Genomic DNA, 15,449 nt, shown 5'->3' with positions numbered 1-15,449 from the left:
AGCCTCCCTGCCCCTCGTGTCTGGACAGAGCAGCCTCCCTGCCCCTCGTGTCTGGACAGAGCAGCCTCCCTGCCCCTCGTGTCTGGACAGAGCAGAGCCTCCCCGCGCAGCCCTGGCTGTACATCAATGTTCCCTTGGCTGTTCATGAATCACCAGTGTCCACAACCCACCCAAAGAAATGAATCCACGTGACTCATGGGCTGTTGGCATTGACTGTGTATGTCGTGCATTAAACAAAAATCATTGCGCTGGGCTTGGTGGCTCACGCCTGTAATCCCAGCACTTTGGGAGGCTGAGGTGGGAGGATCACTTGAGGTCAGGAGTATGAGACCAGCCTGGACAACATGGTGAAACCCTGTCTCTACCAAAAGTATAAAAACTTAGCTGGGCCTGCCTGTAATCCCAGCTACTCCGGAGGCTGAGGCAGGAGAGTCTTTTGAGGACTCAGGAGGCGGAGGTTGCGGTGAGCCAAGATGGCACCACTTCATTCCATTCTGGGTGACAGAGTGAGACTCTGCCTCCCAGGCTCCAGCTACTCTCCTGCCTTAGCCTCCCAAATAGCTGGGATTACAGGCGTGTGCCACCACACCTAATTTTTATACTTTTAGTAGAGATGGGATTTCACCTTGTTGGACAGGCTGGTTTCCAAATCCAGACCTCAGGTGATCCACCCACCTTGGCATATCCGAAGTGCTGAGATTACAGGCATGAGCTACCGCTCCCTCCTGAATTTAAAATTCTTATCCCTGTTGGGCATGGTGGCTCACACCTGAAATCTCAGCAATTAGGGAGGCCAAGGCAGGAGGGTTGCTTGAGCTCAGGAGTTTGAGACCAGCCTGGACAATGCAGTAAGAACCCATGTCTACCAAAAAAAAATCTAACCCCAATATAGCATGTTACATATACAGTATGTAGATTCTAAGTATGTGTGCACCCACGTGACATGGTCAAGCCCCCAGGACCCCCTTCATGACCTTTTCTAGTCACTAGCACCCACCCTACCCAAACCACCATCCTGCCTTCTAGCACGGGTTCATGTGGGTTGGTTATACCCCCAGGGAACATTTGGCCATGTCTGGAGACATTTTGGGTTGTCACAACTTGGGGAAGGAGGGCTGCTACTGGCATCTAGTAGGTCCCGGCCAGGGACACTGCACAACATCCCCCCGCCCCAAGCATCACACAGGGCGGCTGCCAGGAGTTATCCCACACTGGTCATCAGTTGTGCCAAGGCTGAGAAACCCTGGTGTAGAATCGTTCATCTTGTAACTTGAACTTTGCATCCATTAACGGAAACATTCTCTGCTGTCTGGCTGCTTTTTCTTGTGAGACAGAGTCTCTGTCTTTCAGGCTGGAGTGCAGTGCACGATCTTGGCTCACTGCAACCTCTGCCTCCTAGATTCCCGCAATTCACCTGCCTCAGACTCCCGAGTAGCTGGGATTACAGGTGCTCACCACCATGCCCGGCTTAATTTTTGTACTTTTAGAGATGGAGTTTTGCCATGTTGGCCAGGCTGGTCTCGAACTCCTGACCTCAAGTGATCTGCACCCTTTGGCCTCCCAAAGTGCTGGGATGACAGGTGTGAGCCACCGCGCCCGGCCCCTATCTGGCTTCTTGTGTTCAACGTTCTGTCTGCGAGATTCTTCTGTGTTGAGGTGCACGGTTCTTTGTCAGAGCCATGTCATGCTCTGTGTGTTAGCATCCTGCCACTGATTTACGCCCTCTGCTCTTGGTGGGCACGTGGGTTGTGTCTGTTGGGAATAACGCTCAAAATCTTAACGAAATTGAACACTTAAAGGATTCTTAGCAAAGTGATTTTACTTTTGTGCAGAGGGCCAATTGCCATGAGAGCACACCTGAACAAAGGGGTACGAGGGCCTTTCTTCCTGATGCAAGTCCTGCCCCTGTACGCTTTTCCCGCTGGCTGGGGTTGAGCCGCACAATCTAAACCAGTCTCGGTTGGTTAGACATTGGAACTTTTTTGAGATAAGGTGGGCAGGTAAGGAGGAGAGGGGAAAGGGGAAGGGGTGTTTGTAATGAGCTAGAGAGCTAGTTTTTTTTTTTTTTTTTTTAAAGAAAAAGGAATGTGAGCTGGTATTGATAACACCTGGTACTGTGGCGTGTTTGGACATGTAACAAAGGTAGGAAGGAAGAAAAAAAGGGAAAAGGGGTGGGGGTGTACTGTGAATTAAAGAATAAAGGATTGATCAGGCTATTTGAAGAGAAACCTCATCCTATCCCACATTTCCCACCTTTTGGATATGAGTGCTTTTTCGCATCTCTGGTTCCGGGGGATGCCAGCGTCCTGCTGAGCCGCCCTCTGTCTTGCAGTGTCACGAAGCTGCTGTCTCCATCTACTGTAGCATGCACAAGCGGAGCCTCTCCCACTGGGCCCTGGTCTCCGTGCTGTCCCTGCTGGCCTGCTGCCTCATCTATTCACTGACGGGTAAGGCCCTTCCCAGGCACCCCTGCAGAGGGTGGGGAGTAACAGTGGGAATCTCTCTAGAGAGTTGACCATGTGCTGGGCCCAATACTCCACGTTTTGAGCCCCTGGACTCATTTAATCCTTAGTGTCCATAGGAAAAGGCCTCATTTCATAGATGAGGAAGCCGAGGCTCAGAGGCCCTCCAGAACTTGTTCAGGGTTTCACAGTTAGATGTGCAAAGCTGAGAACTGAACTCCAGCCTAGCCATCTCCACAGCCCCTGCTCTTACACACCACACCCCAGCCCTGCTGCCTGCTGTTCAAAGGACATTGACTGCTGTCGGTCATTACATTGTAACATCTGGATGGTGGTTTACAAAACGTTTGTGGGTACAGTGGACTCAGGTGCCCACAAACTGTGTGTGGGAGGCAGAGGGTCTTTAAAGGTGAGGAAAGTGTGGCTCGGAGAGGGGCTGTGACACCCAAGATCACACAGTGCGTCGGAAGCACAGACCCAGGTCTCTAGCGCACCTGGCTTCTGGTTGGCCCCTTCACTCCAGTCTTTTTTTCATTCACATCGTATCCTCCAATCTAGGAAGCTCTTGGGCTGCAGTGGGTCTGTCAGGCAGCCTTGGACTCCTGTGTGCTATGGTTTGAATATTTATCCTCTTTAAAACTCACGTTGACATTTAATCCCCGATGTGGTAGCGTTGAGAGGTGGGGCCTTCAAGAGGGAATTGGGGCATGAGGCCTCTGCCCTCATGAACAGATTAATCTATTCATGGATTAATGGATTAATAGGTTATCATGGGAGTGGGGCTGGTGGCTTTGTAAGAAGAGGAAGAGAGTCCTGGGCTCACATGCTCAGCCCCCTCGCCATGTGACACCCTGCGTGCCACTTCAGGGCTCTGCAAAGTCCCCCCCAGCAAGAAGGCTCTCACCAGATGCAGCCTCTTGATCCTGGACTTCTCATAACTGAGAATCCTGGACTTCTCATATGGAGAAATACAGACTTCTCCATAACTATAAAAATATAAAATTCCTTTCTTTATAAATTACTCAGTTTCAGGCATTCGGTTGTAACCAACAAAAAATAGACTAAGACAGAAAATTGGTATAAAGAGTTGATGATTGACTACCTGGAACGTGGAAGTGGCTTTGGAGCTGGGCAATGAGTGTAGGCTGGAAGAATTTGGAGGAGCAGGCTAGAAAAAGGCTAGATTCTGGTGAGGGCTTAGAGACAAGACTAGGGAACATTTGGAAATTCTTAGATGCTGTAGCTAGTCATGGATAGTAAAGGCTATTCTGAGGAGGTTTCAGACGGAACCAAGGAACAAGGGTTTGGAAGCTGGAGTAAAGGCCAAACCTGTTAGAAACTGGTAAATAACTTGGCTGAACCGTGTCCATGCCCGAGGGCTTTGTGGAAGGCTGAACTTGAAAGGGAAGAACTGGCCGGGTGCCGCGGCTCATGCCTGTTATCCCAGCACTTTGGGAGGCCGAGGCAGGTGGATCACTTGAGGTCAGGATTTTGAGATCAGCCTGTCCAACATGGTAAAACCCTATTTCTATTAAAAATACAAAAAATTAGTTGGGCATGGTGGTGGGCACCTGTAATCCCAGCTACTCGGGAAGTTGAGGCAGGAGAATCACTTGAACCTGGGAGGGGGAGGTTGCAGTGAGCCAAGATCGTGCCACTGCACTCCAACCTGGGCAACGAGAAAGAGACTGTCTCCCCCGGCAAAAAAGGACGAACTAGGGTGTCTGGCAGAAGAGATATCAAGTAGCAGAGCATTCACGATGCTGCATGGCTATTCTTAGCTGCTCACGTTATGCTGGGACAGGCAAAAAATGACTTGAAGAGGGAACTGATCATCAAAAGAGAAGCAAAGCAGCAAGATCTGGAACTCTTTCAGCCTGGCCGTGTAGAGTGCAGTGCGTGTTCTGGATAGGAAACCAAGGTTATGGCCCTGAGACCTTTTGCTAAGGAGATTAGCACAGAGAGAAAGGATTATCTAGAGAATGGAAGAAAGACCCTGAAGGCATTTCAGAGATCTTAGAGGCTGCCCCTCCCATCGCAGGCTCAGGGGCCTCCAGGGCAGGATGGTTCTGGGGACAGACCCAGAGTGCCTCCACAGGCTATCCTAGGTGCCCTTATGTCTCTGCTCCCTGGACCCTGGCACAGGGTTCCTCACTGCACCAGCCTTGGCTCAAGTGGCCTCTGGTCTGGCTCGTGCCGCAGCCCCAGAGGTATAAGTGGTAAACCTTGGCAGGATCCACGTGGTGCTAATTCTGCAGCCTGGCAGCCAGAGCTACAGAAACTTGGCAGCCTCTGGCCAGATTTCAAAAGATGTTGTTCAGGCCAGGTGTGGTGGCTCATGCCTGTAATGCCAGCATTTTGGGAGGCTGAGGTGAGAGGACTGCTTGAGGCCAGGAATTCAAGACCAGCCTGGCCAATGTAGTGAGACCCTGTCTCTACAAAACATTTTTTTAAATTAGCAGAACATGGTGGTGTGAGCCTGTAGTTCGAGCTACTCAGGAGGCTGAGGCGGGAGGATCACTTGAGCCCTGGAGGTCAAGGCTGGAATGAGCTGTGATTGTGCCACTGCCCTCGAGCCTGGGTGACAGGGCAAGACCCTGTCTCAAAAAAAAAAAAAAAAAGGATGTTGTGGAAAGTGTAGGAGTCCAGGCAGAGACTTGTCACAGCCGCAGAGCCACTCTACAGAGCCCCCATGAGGGCAGTGCCAAGTGGAAATGCAGGTTGGAGCTACTGCAGAGCATCTCTGCCAGGGCAGTGCCTAGTGGAGTCGTGAGAGTGGGACCGCCGCTGGGGCTACAAACCGCGAAGTTAGCAGCAATGTGCAACACCTGCCTGCAAAAGCTTCAGGCATCAAGCGCCAGCCCCTGTGAACAGACACGTGGGCTGTACCCGGCAAAGCCGTAGGAGTGGAGTTGCCCCAGTGTGTCCAGGGGGTGGCACGTGGTGTCAAAACAGATGATCCTCCAGCTTGAAGCTTGAGCGTCTGCCCTGCTGGGTTTCAGACTTGCTTGGAGCCTTTACTCCTTGCCTTTGGCCTTGGTCTGTCTGCTGGGATGAGAATGTTTCTTTTGCCTGCACTGCCACTGTGTCTTGGAAGTAGATGGCTTTTGATTGCACAGGCTCACAGAGCAGACGCTGGAGTTTGGACCTCTGAGTTGGTGCTGGAGCACATGAAGACTTTGGGGCCATGGGGTTGGAATAACTGTGGGGTATTTATCTGTGAGGAGGATATGAGTTTTGGGGACCAGGGGCAGAATGCTGTGGTTTGATTCTTTGTCCCCTCCAAACTTCTGTTGAAATGTAATTGCCAGTATGGCAGTATCAAGAGGTGAGGCCTTTAAGAAGCTGTGGAGTCACGAGGACGCTGCTCTCATGAACAGATTAATCCATTTGTGGTGAAGGGTTGAAGGACGCGCCATCTGCCAGTATGCCAAACTGGTACATTGATTATTTCGGGTTGAAAATATCGGAGACCAGGCATGGTGGCTCATGCTTGTAATCCCAGCACTGTGGGAGGCTGAGGCAGGTGGATCACGAGGTCAGGAGATCGAGACCATCCTAGCTGACACAGTGAAACCCCATTTCTCCTAAAGATACAAAAATTTAGCCGAGCATGGTGACACGTGCCTGTAATCCCGGCTGCTCAGGAGGCTGAGGCAGGAGAATCGCTTGAACATGGGAGGTGGAGGTTGCAGTGAGTCAAGATTGTGCCACTGCAATCCAGCCTGGATGACAGAGTGAGACTCCAGCTCAAAAAAAAAAAAAAAAAAATTATACACACACACACACACACACACACACACACACACACACACACACACGAGAAATTGGAGTTTCAGAAAGGGCTAGCTGACTTGACTTTTTCTGCAGGAATCAAGCCATAAAAATTCCTCTGGGAGGGGCCCCCTCCCCATACCAGGGTGAGGAAATAGTCATCATCACTGGAAGCGGGATTTCTGGCTACAATGGACCTGAATAAATCCACTTACTGAACTAGCCCTTAGCGTCTGCTAGTTTTATACCCACCCCATATATCTCCTAGTGACTCCCCTAGAAATTCACTGCCCCTGACCAGATCCCCTTTGGCCTGTTATTCCTTGTCAGATTTATTCTTTGTCTCAAAAGCATAAAAGCATCTCATTTTGGCCGCTTCTTCAGACATCACTCTGTTAAGAGCCCATGTACATGGAGAATTAATAAGATCTGTAGGCTTTTCTCCCATTGATCTGATTGTCTCACTGGTGTCGATTTTAGTTTCTAGGTCCAGCCGAAGAGGCCACATAAGAGGCAGGCATGGGGCAGAGGCTTAATGGATTAATGGGTGAATGGACTGATGGGTTATCATGGACATGGCACTGGTGGCTTTATAAGAAGAGGGAATGAGGGCTGAGTCAGAGCTCACCCTCCTTGCTGTGCAATGCCGTGTGCCACCTCGGAACTCTGAAGACAGTCCCCATTGGCAAGAAGGCCTTCCCAGTGTGGTCACTCAGTCTTGGACTTCTCAGCCTTCATAACTATAGGAAGTAAATTTCTTTTCTTTATGAGATGCCCAGTTTCAGGTATTCTGTTGTAAGCAACAGAAAATGGACTAAGATACTGTGGTTACCCAGGAAACTTGCTGGGTGACTCCCTCCCCAGCAGAGGAGGTCCCATCAGTCTGTAATCCGTGGGTCAGACTCAGCGATTCAGTGTCACCTCCACACGTTCTCACTGCCAGGGCCATGGGACCTCTCAGAAAGGGCTTGCAGAGAGGTGAAAGGGACGTGGCTGTTAGTCAGAGGCAGATGTCTCAGGACAGGGCAGGCAACTGGGGGTGATGGAAGCAGCATCACTCTGTTGGGGCAAAGGGACTGGTGCTGTAGTCCTCAGTCCACGAAAACTAGCTGTGTGATTCCAGGCATTTGTTGACGCCCTGGCTCTTGGTTTTCCCCATTTGGAAATGTGTGCACAGCTAGCTGCTTTCTTTAGATGTCGTAGGAGTGAGATGGACAGGGCATGGGAGGTGTGTTTGTATTTTTCAGAGTGTTCTGTGCTTCTAGTCAACACACGTGCTATGGGTAAGCTCTGTGCACCAGCTCTGTGAGCGATTTGAAAGAAGGACAAGTGGCGGATTTGTCTGCAGGAGTTTTGAATCCGTGGAGCAGGGTCATGTATAGGCTTAGGACAGGAAAGCGTTGGGCTATCCCTGCCAAAATCCTAGGTGGTAAAGCCAGGCACTATCCATCTGTTGGTAGGGGAGGGGACAGCATTTTCCTAATTCACTCTCTGGCTTTCGTCCTTTCCCACCTTCAGGGGTTTATGGCTTCCTGACCTTTGGGACAGAAGTTTCTGCTGACATCTTGATGTCCTACCCAGGCAATGACATGGTCATCATTGTGGCCCGGGTCCTTTTTGCTGTCTCCATTGTAACTGTCTACCCCATCGTGCTCTTCCTGGGAAGGTGAGGCCTGGCTCAGTGGGGGGGGCACCGTTCAGCATGGTCTGCTGACGTGTGCTGTGATTGAGCATGTGCCCAGGTGTGGGTTACACGGCTGTCGGACTACCATTATCTCCAGTTGTAGAGAGGAGGAAACAGGCACAGAGGATTTAGGTAGATTGCCCAAAGTCACCCCGTGAGTGTGTGTCACAGCTAGGACTGGAACTCGAACCATGTGCTTTATCCCTTGTCCCATGGGCTGCCTGATGGTGGCAGAACCCCTGAGGGTTGGCAAGATCTCCTGGGGAATTAATGCCTGACTGTGGAACAGGAGCCCTGGCAGGTGTGGGCGGAGGGGGGGGACTCCTGGAGGACTGGGGGAGCAGCTGGCAGGTGGAGGCTGGTGCCCCTGGGATGCCCATTGTCTGTGTTGGGCGTGGCCTCCAGGTCGGTGATGCAGGACTTCTGGAGGAGAAGCTGCTTGCGGGGATGGGGGCCCAGGGCCCTGGCTGACCCCTCAGGGCTGTGGGTCCGGATGCCGCTGACTGTCCTGTGGGTCACCGTGACGCTTGCCATGGTGCTGTTTATGCCCGACCTCAGCGAGATCGTCAGCATCATCGGAGGCATCAGTTCCTTCTTCATCTTCATCTTCCCAGGTGAGGCTCCTGCTTTCCAGGCTTTCTGCCCACTCGTTCTTCCCTGTTCATCTCTGTGGGGACTCCCCGTGTTGGAGGTCAAGGTTCTGGAAGGTGGGAGACGCATACAGGTAGGATTAAGGCCCCATGTAGGTGCCCTGTTTATTGAGCCAGGCACAGGGCTTGGGCTTTACATACCTTCCCTCACTCATTGAACGTCTCAGTAGCTCCTGACACGCTTTGGCTGTGTTCCTACCCAAGTCTCACCTTGCACTGTGATAATCCTCATCTGTGAAGGGCAGGGCAAGGTGGAGATAGTTGAATCAAGGGGGTGGTTCCACCCCTACTGTTCTCGTGGTAGTGAATAAGTCTCATGAGATCCAATGGTTTTATAAATGGGACTTCCCCCACACAAGCTCTCTTGCCTGCCACCATGTAAGACATGACTTTGCTCCTTATTCGCCTTTTGCCATGATTGTGAGGCCTCCCAAGCCATGTGGAACTGTGAGTCCATTAAACCTCTGTCCTTTATAAACTACCTAGCCTCTGGCCGGGCACAGTGGCTCACACCTGTAATCCCAGCACTTTGGGAGGCTGAGGCAGGCAGATCACCTGAGGTCAGGAGTTCGAGACCAGCCTGACCAACATGGAGAAACCCTTTCTCTACTAAAAATACAAAATTAGCCATCCATGGTGGCGCATGCCTGCAATCCCAGCTACTTGGGAGGCTTAGGCAGGAGAATCACTTGAACCCGGGAGGCAGAGGTTGCGGTGAGCCAAGATCGTGCCACTGCACACCAGCCTAGGCAACAAAAGTGAAACTCCATCTCAAAAAACAAAAACCAAAACCATTACCTAGTCCCTGGTAGGTCTTTATTAGCAGCACGCAAGCAGACTAATACAGCTCCTGATGGACATCCTTGACAGAGGAACCTTTATTATCCCACTCCATAGATGGGAAGACCGAGGCCCTGAACTCCCCATGGGGCACAGCTAGTGTGCAGCAGGGCCGAGGGTCAATCATACAGCTCTGTCCATGCTACTGCTGGTACCTCCTGGTAAAGGATTTTGTTTTATTAAAAAAGAAAATCATATATGTGAAAGTCACGTGGCTCAAGGCACCCTGTGAAGGCTCCCTCCCCTCCTGCCCCCAGGCCCTGGAGGCAAACACTGTTTCTGCGAAGGATGGTTTCTTAGGAAACCTTCCCAAAGTTAGTGTGCGATGGAGAGCTGTTGCAATTCAGAACAGCCCAAGCGTTATCTGAGGGGAAGCCGGCAAGGAGAAGCTGGAGGGATGCTTCTTCCAGAGGAAGAGAGAACACTGTAGTGACCCACTGGAGCCCAGAACAGAGACCCCACATCTGCAGTGGGGGCTGTTCCAGGGCCCCACGCACAGCAAATGCTGAGTACACAGTCGAGGGTCCCTCAGTGCGTGTTCCGTGAGTGGACCCTGTGATTCAGCCGTGAGAGGAACCCCGTCAAGGAGACATTGAGCTTGGCGACCCTTAGCCAGGTATCCCCAGTACCCTAATGCAGCCCTTATGTCAAACAGACAAGAAGTAGATGCTCATTGGTGAAACTTACAGAAAGCACAGGAGAAGCTCTTAGAGGTTTTCCAAAACTCGAATGAGGGAATGAAATGAAATGAAACATTGTTCAGGGTCCCAGGTAAGTGGGTGGTGACAACTTTGTCAATAGTCCGGAGGTGGGGGATGGAAGAATTGAGGGCCACAGAGAAACCTTGGTTATCAGAGGCCAACTGATGTGTGGAATATGAAAAGCGGGTTTCTTAGCAGGTGAGTTAAGATTCAGGGGTTGTCTTTGATATAGTCCCTTGAGAATCTAACTGTACCTGCCCTAGCTCCTGTAAATTGGGGTCTACTGGGATTAAGGGATAAAAACTGCGAAAGTGAATGGAGGAGAGGAGAACAGCCACCCACTCTGCTCCTGGCTCTGCACGGAGCTCTCAGAGGTGGGGGTGTGGCCATGTGGCTCCTCCCTCAGGTTCTGGGTGGAGCTTTCAAAGAAATGAGGGGTGTGGCCACGTGGATTCTCCCTTGGGCTTGGGGTGGAGCTTTCAGAGGTGAGGGTGTGGCTACAAAGCTCCTTCCTCGACTCTGGGCAGGACTTTCAGAGGTGAGGGGTGTAGCCATACAACTGCTCCTGCACGCTCTGGACAAAGCTTTCATTGATGGGGGTGTGGCTACACAGCTCCTCCCTCAGTTGTGGGCTGGACTTTCAGAGGTGAGGGCGTGGCCATGCAGCTCCTCACTCAGGCTCTGGGTGAGGCTTTCAGAGGTGAGGGGTGTGGCTGTGTGGCTTCTCCCTCGGGCTTGGGGTGGGGCTTTCAGAGGTGAGGGTGTGGCTACACAGCTCCTCTCGGCTCTGGGCGGGGCTTTCATAGGTGAGGGGTGTGGCCACACGGCTCCTCCCTCAGGCTTTGGAGCTTTCAGAGATGAGGGGTGTGGCCATGCAGTTCCTCCCTCAGCTCTGGGTGGGGCTTTCAGAGGTGAGAGTGTGGTCACACAGCCCCTCCCTCAGGCTCTGGGCGGGGCTTTCAGGGCTGAGGGTGTGGCCACACTGCTGCTCACTCCAGTTCCGGGTGGAGCTTCTCAGAGGTGAGGGTGTGGCCACGTGGCTCCTCCGTCACACTCCCTGGTCTGGGCTGCTGGATTAAGTTCTGGTTCTGTGATCAGGTGGCCAGTTGCAGCACTGGCTGTTTCCTGTGCTGGGAAGGACTGCCCAGGACAGGTTTGGGATAAGAGAGGATTCTTTGGGAACCTTAGGTCGAGCTACATGGCCCTGAATCCTAGCAGACCTATTAAAAAAAAAAGAAAAAGAAAAAAAGGTTGGGTGCAGTGGCTCACGCCTGTAATCCCAGCAGTTTGAGAGGCTGAGGCGGGAAGATCACGAGGTCGAGGTTGAGACCATCCTGGCCAACATAGTGAAACCCCGTCTCTACTAAAAATACAAATATTAGCTGGGCGTGGTGGCATGTGCCTATAGTCCCAGCTACTCAGGAGGCTGAGGCGTGAGAATCGTTTGAACCCGGGAGGTGGAGGTTGCAGTGGGCTGAGATGGTACCACTGCACTCCAGCCTGGCCACAGAGTGAGACTCTGTCTCAAAAAAAAAAAAATAATAATAGTAATAATGGTAGCTGCCAGTTGCTGAGCCCTTCCTGGGCGTCAGGCATGGACTCTCACCATCTCCTCACAGACTCTGCTGTGGAGGGCATGTTGTCAAGGTTGCCTGAAACACGGGGCTCTGGGAAGCCAGTTGTTGCCAGACCTCTGGCTGAGTCACAAGGCATGTTGAGCTGGGACTCCAGCCCCATCCTTCCAGTTCCACCGCGTTGCCTCTCCAGGGGGCCTGAGCCAGGGGCACCTGTGGGCAGAGGCCTTGCTGACCTCCTGGGTCCCTGAGGACTTCTCCCGGGACCTCTTTGTTGCTTTGGGTTTGATAACGAAGAGCTGAGGGTGACCCTGTCTTTTTTGCAGGTTTGTGCCTCATCTGCGCAATGGGCATCGAGCCTATAGGACCAAGAGTCAAGTAAGTGTCCCTAAGATGAAGTGGCAACCTGGGCGTGCCCCAGATCAGAGTAAGAATGCTTCAGGGGACCCTGGACTTCCTATTTCCCATCCTCCGCATCCTGCAGATGAGAAATCTGCAGGTCACAGGAAGAGAGTCTCTGTCCACCCACTATGAGGGCATCTGAGCCAGGACAGGAGCCCAGGCCAGTGATGCCGGGTCCTGCAAGGGCTTTCCCTTCTGCTTTGAGGGTCTGTAGTTGGGATTTCATGTAGATTCCAGCCTCTGGAAGCACCTAGTGGTGCATCTGTACCCTCCTTTGCTACCTGGCTCGGACCCAGGGCAGGATCAGGGTGCAGGCTGAGTTAGAGAGACCCTGTGGCCGGCCAGACACCAGGACAACATGTTCTATCACAGCAGTGGGCTGCCGTTCCGAGGCTCCTCTGCTAGGCACTGTGCTAGGTCCTTTTACATATTCACCTCCCCACCATACCCGGATGTCTCCATCCTACAGATGAGGAGGCGGGCCAGGAGGCTAGTGAGGACAGAACTAGGATGCAACTCAGGCCCCTGGCTCCCAGGCCCCGTGCTAACCCACCTGCCTGGCATACAGTGCTGTTGAGACCAGAGAATTTGGATCTTTCCTTTATCTGACAAATATTTATCCCTGAGCGGGCCTGTGGATCAGACACAACTGAGCCTCTCTGCTTTGCCACTGGGCAGCTGAGTCTGACCCACTGAAGAGGATGACGTGCACATGAATGACGGGCTTTTCCTCAGCTGCCCCTGGGGAGCCTGAGGGTCCGGGTGACTCCCTCCCATTCCACAGATGTGGAAACTGAGGCTGAGACAGGTAAAGAGATGAGGTATTAGTTTTCTGGTGTCATTGTAACAAATTACCACAAATTGGGACCTGGTGGGGAGGCTTCAGGCCACAGAAATGATTTTTTTTCCCGGTTCTGGAGCCAGGAGTGTGAAATCAAGGTGTTGGCAGGGCTGGACTCTGAAGGCTCCTCAGCTTCTGGTGGCCCCAGGTGCTCCTTGGCCTGTGGCTACATCACTCCAGTCTCTGCCTCTGTCTTTATCTAGCTTTCTCCCTGTGTCTCTGGGTCTCAAATATCCCTCTGCTTTTACTTATTTTACTTTTTGAGACAGAGTCTTGCTCTGTTGCTCAGGCTGGAGTGCAGTGGTGTAATCATGGCTCACTACAGCCTCAACCTCCTGGGCTCAAGCGATCTTCCTGCCTCAGCCTCCCGCAGGAGCTGGGCCCACAGACGCCCACCACCACACCTGGCTGCCTTTCTTTTATAAGGATACCTACTCTTGGATTTAGGGTCCACCCTAAATCTAGGTTGCATCTTCTGTCAAGATCTTTCACTTAATTACATCTGCAAAACCCAGTTTCCAGATACGCTCGCCAGCACAGGTTCCAGGTGGACATGAATTTTGGGGGCCACCCTTCACCCCACCACAGATAATGTTAAATGACAGCAACCGTGAACTTGGGGCCCAGCTGTAGGTCTGTTCCCCTCTAGCCCCCGTCCCTCTAGCCCCATTGAGCCCATGCTTGGTTTTTGCAAAGGAGCAGGCCTGGCCTGGTTTCTTCTGGATTGAGAGCAGTTTTTCTGGATGTTTCTAAACCTGCCTTGGGTTTAGAACTAGCCTCCCAATGTCTGGCAACCCACTAAGCTGCTCATTCCCTGGGGCGCTGTTTGGAGTCTTCGTGCTTTTGTTTTCTCCCTTGATCTGAGCTCACAACAGTTTTTACTGATGAGCTTTCAAGATATTTTTATTGCTAAAACTGCTTTAAGTCCTTCTACTACATCAGCACTGTTGCAGGAGTGCCGCAGCCCACGGGCACATTGGCCTCACAGTGCCGGCACAGATGAACGGATGTTTATGGCGCTGAACAGCCGTGCTGAGATGCTGCTTGGTTAGAAATGTTCCTTCCATGACAGCCCATCTTTCTGGCCTTTGTTAGTGGGGCCAGAAATACCTCTGGCGGCCCTGCCATTTTGTGGGAATCTTGTTATTGCTCTGACCTCCTTGTCTACCCCGTCTCTGGTTACATTACGAAGCTCACAAATGTGGCCTCAGTGGCTGCCGGTCCCAGCCACCTCTGCCTCCTGCGTCCTCATCCCCTACTCCTCTGAGATGGTGTGTGACTTAAGAGTTTGCGTCTTCTCCTTCACTTTCATAGGGTTTCATCAGAGGATGAGGAGCAGAAAGGGAGGAGGGTGGGGGGACTTTCAAAGCAGTGTCTCCCCTCTCTCCATGTCTTTTTCTTTTTTTGAGATGGAGTCTTGCTCTGTCCTCCAGGCTGGAGTGCAGTGATGCAATCTCGGCTCACTGCAACCTCTGCCTCCTGGGTTCAAGCAATTCTCCTGCCTCAGTCTCCCAAGTAGCTGGGAATACAGGTGCCTGCCACCATGCCTGGCTAATTTTTTATTTCTATTTTTAGTAGAGATGGGGTTTCACCATGTTGGCCAGGCTGGTCTTGAACTCATGACTTCAGGTGCATCCGTCCGCCTCAGCCTCCCAAAGTGCTGGGATTATAGGTGGGTGCCACCGTGCCTGGCCCCCATGTCTTTTTATTTGATAAAATACTGGGGAGAAATGGGTTATGAAATAACAGGTGGGATCGGAGGGCTTTTAAAAATTGCCTGGGGCCAGGAATGGTGGCTCCCACCTGTAATTCCAGCACTCTGGGAAGCCGAGGAGGGCGAATCACTTGAGGTCAGGAGTTTGAGACCAGCCTAGCAAACATGGTGAAACTCCATCTCTACTAAAAATACAAAAATTGGCCCAGTGTCATGGTGCGTGCCTGTAGTCCCAGTTATTTGGGAGGCTGAGGCAGAATTGCTTGAACCCAAGAGGCAGAGGTTGCAGTGAGCTGAGATCGTGCCACTGCGCTCCAGCCTAGGCAACAGAACGAGACTCTACCTCCAAAAAAAAAAAAAAAAATTGCCTGGGTACTTTGCACTTTGCTTCCCATTGTCTTGGAAGCCCATCCCTACAGGTAATTGGGAATATTCTGAATTTTTCTTTTTTCCAAATTGATGACCCCGTACTGGGCTTTACATAGTGAATTTTCTGTGTGTGCATGGCTTATTTGTGTAATAATCCAGAAAAGCGCTGATATGGGTTTACTGATTTGGCAGGTGCTGCTTGGAGGTCTGGGGAGTGGTCTCTGTGCTGGTTGGCACCTTCATCTTCGGGCAGAGCACGGTGGCAGCGGTCTGGGAGATGTTTTGATGGGCAGCCAGTGCCGGGCAGGAAGGGGCCCTCCGGAGGCTGACCCCACGTGGCTGCTGTGTGCGGCTGGGAGACCGATGTCATTTCTCATCATAAAGATACTGGAGAGACTGATGCCTCTGCCTCCTCGGGCTGCTGGTTGGGCTCTGCTG

General features: G+C 52.0%; 1 protein-coding gene across 1 annotated transcript in view; it reads left to right on the top strand.

Annotated features, from left to right (window-relative positions):
• The window catches only part of SLC38A8 (solute carrier family 38, member 8), a 33,070-nt gene extending 17,659 nt beyond the window's left edge, over window positions 1-15,411 (top strand). The window contains exons 6-10 of the mRNA XM_011971265.1: window positions 2,333-2,447; window positions 7,755-7,902; window positions 8,326-8,534; window positions 12,012-12,063; window positions 15,204-15,411. Coding sequence (XP_011826655.1) covers window positions 2,333-2,447; window positions 7,755-7,902; window positions 8,326-8,534; window positions 12,012-12,063; window positions 15,204-15,297 — 618 coding nt within the window. The 3' untranslated portion in view covers window positions 15,298-15,411. The remainder of the gene's footprint in view (window positions 1-2,332; window positions 2,448-7,754; window positions 7,903-8,325; window positions 8,535-12,011; window positions 12,064-15,203) is intronic.
• Window positions 15,412-15,449: the final 38 nt, after the last annotated feature.

Source organism: Mandrillus leucophaeus, unplaced genomic scaffold (genome assembly GCF_000951045.1).
Source record: "Mandrillus leucophaeus isolate KB7577 unplaced genomic scaffold, Mleu.le_1.0 Scaffold10, whole genome shotgun sequence".
Lineage (NCBI taxonomy): Eukaryota > Metazoa > Chordata > Mammalia > Primates > Cercopithecidae > Mandrillus > Mandrillus leucophaeus.
Note: the sequence above shows the minus strand (reverse complement) of the source record. Positions and strands in the feature narration are given on the sequence as shown.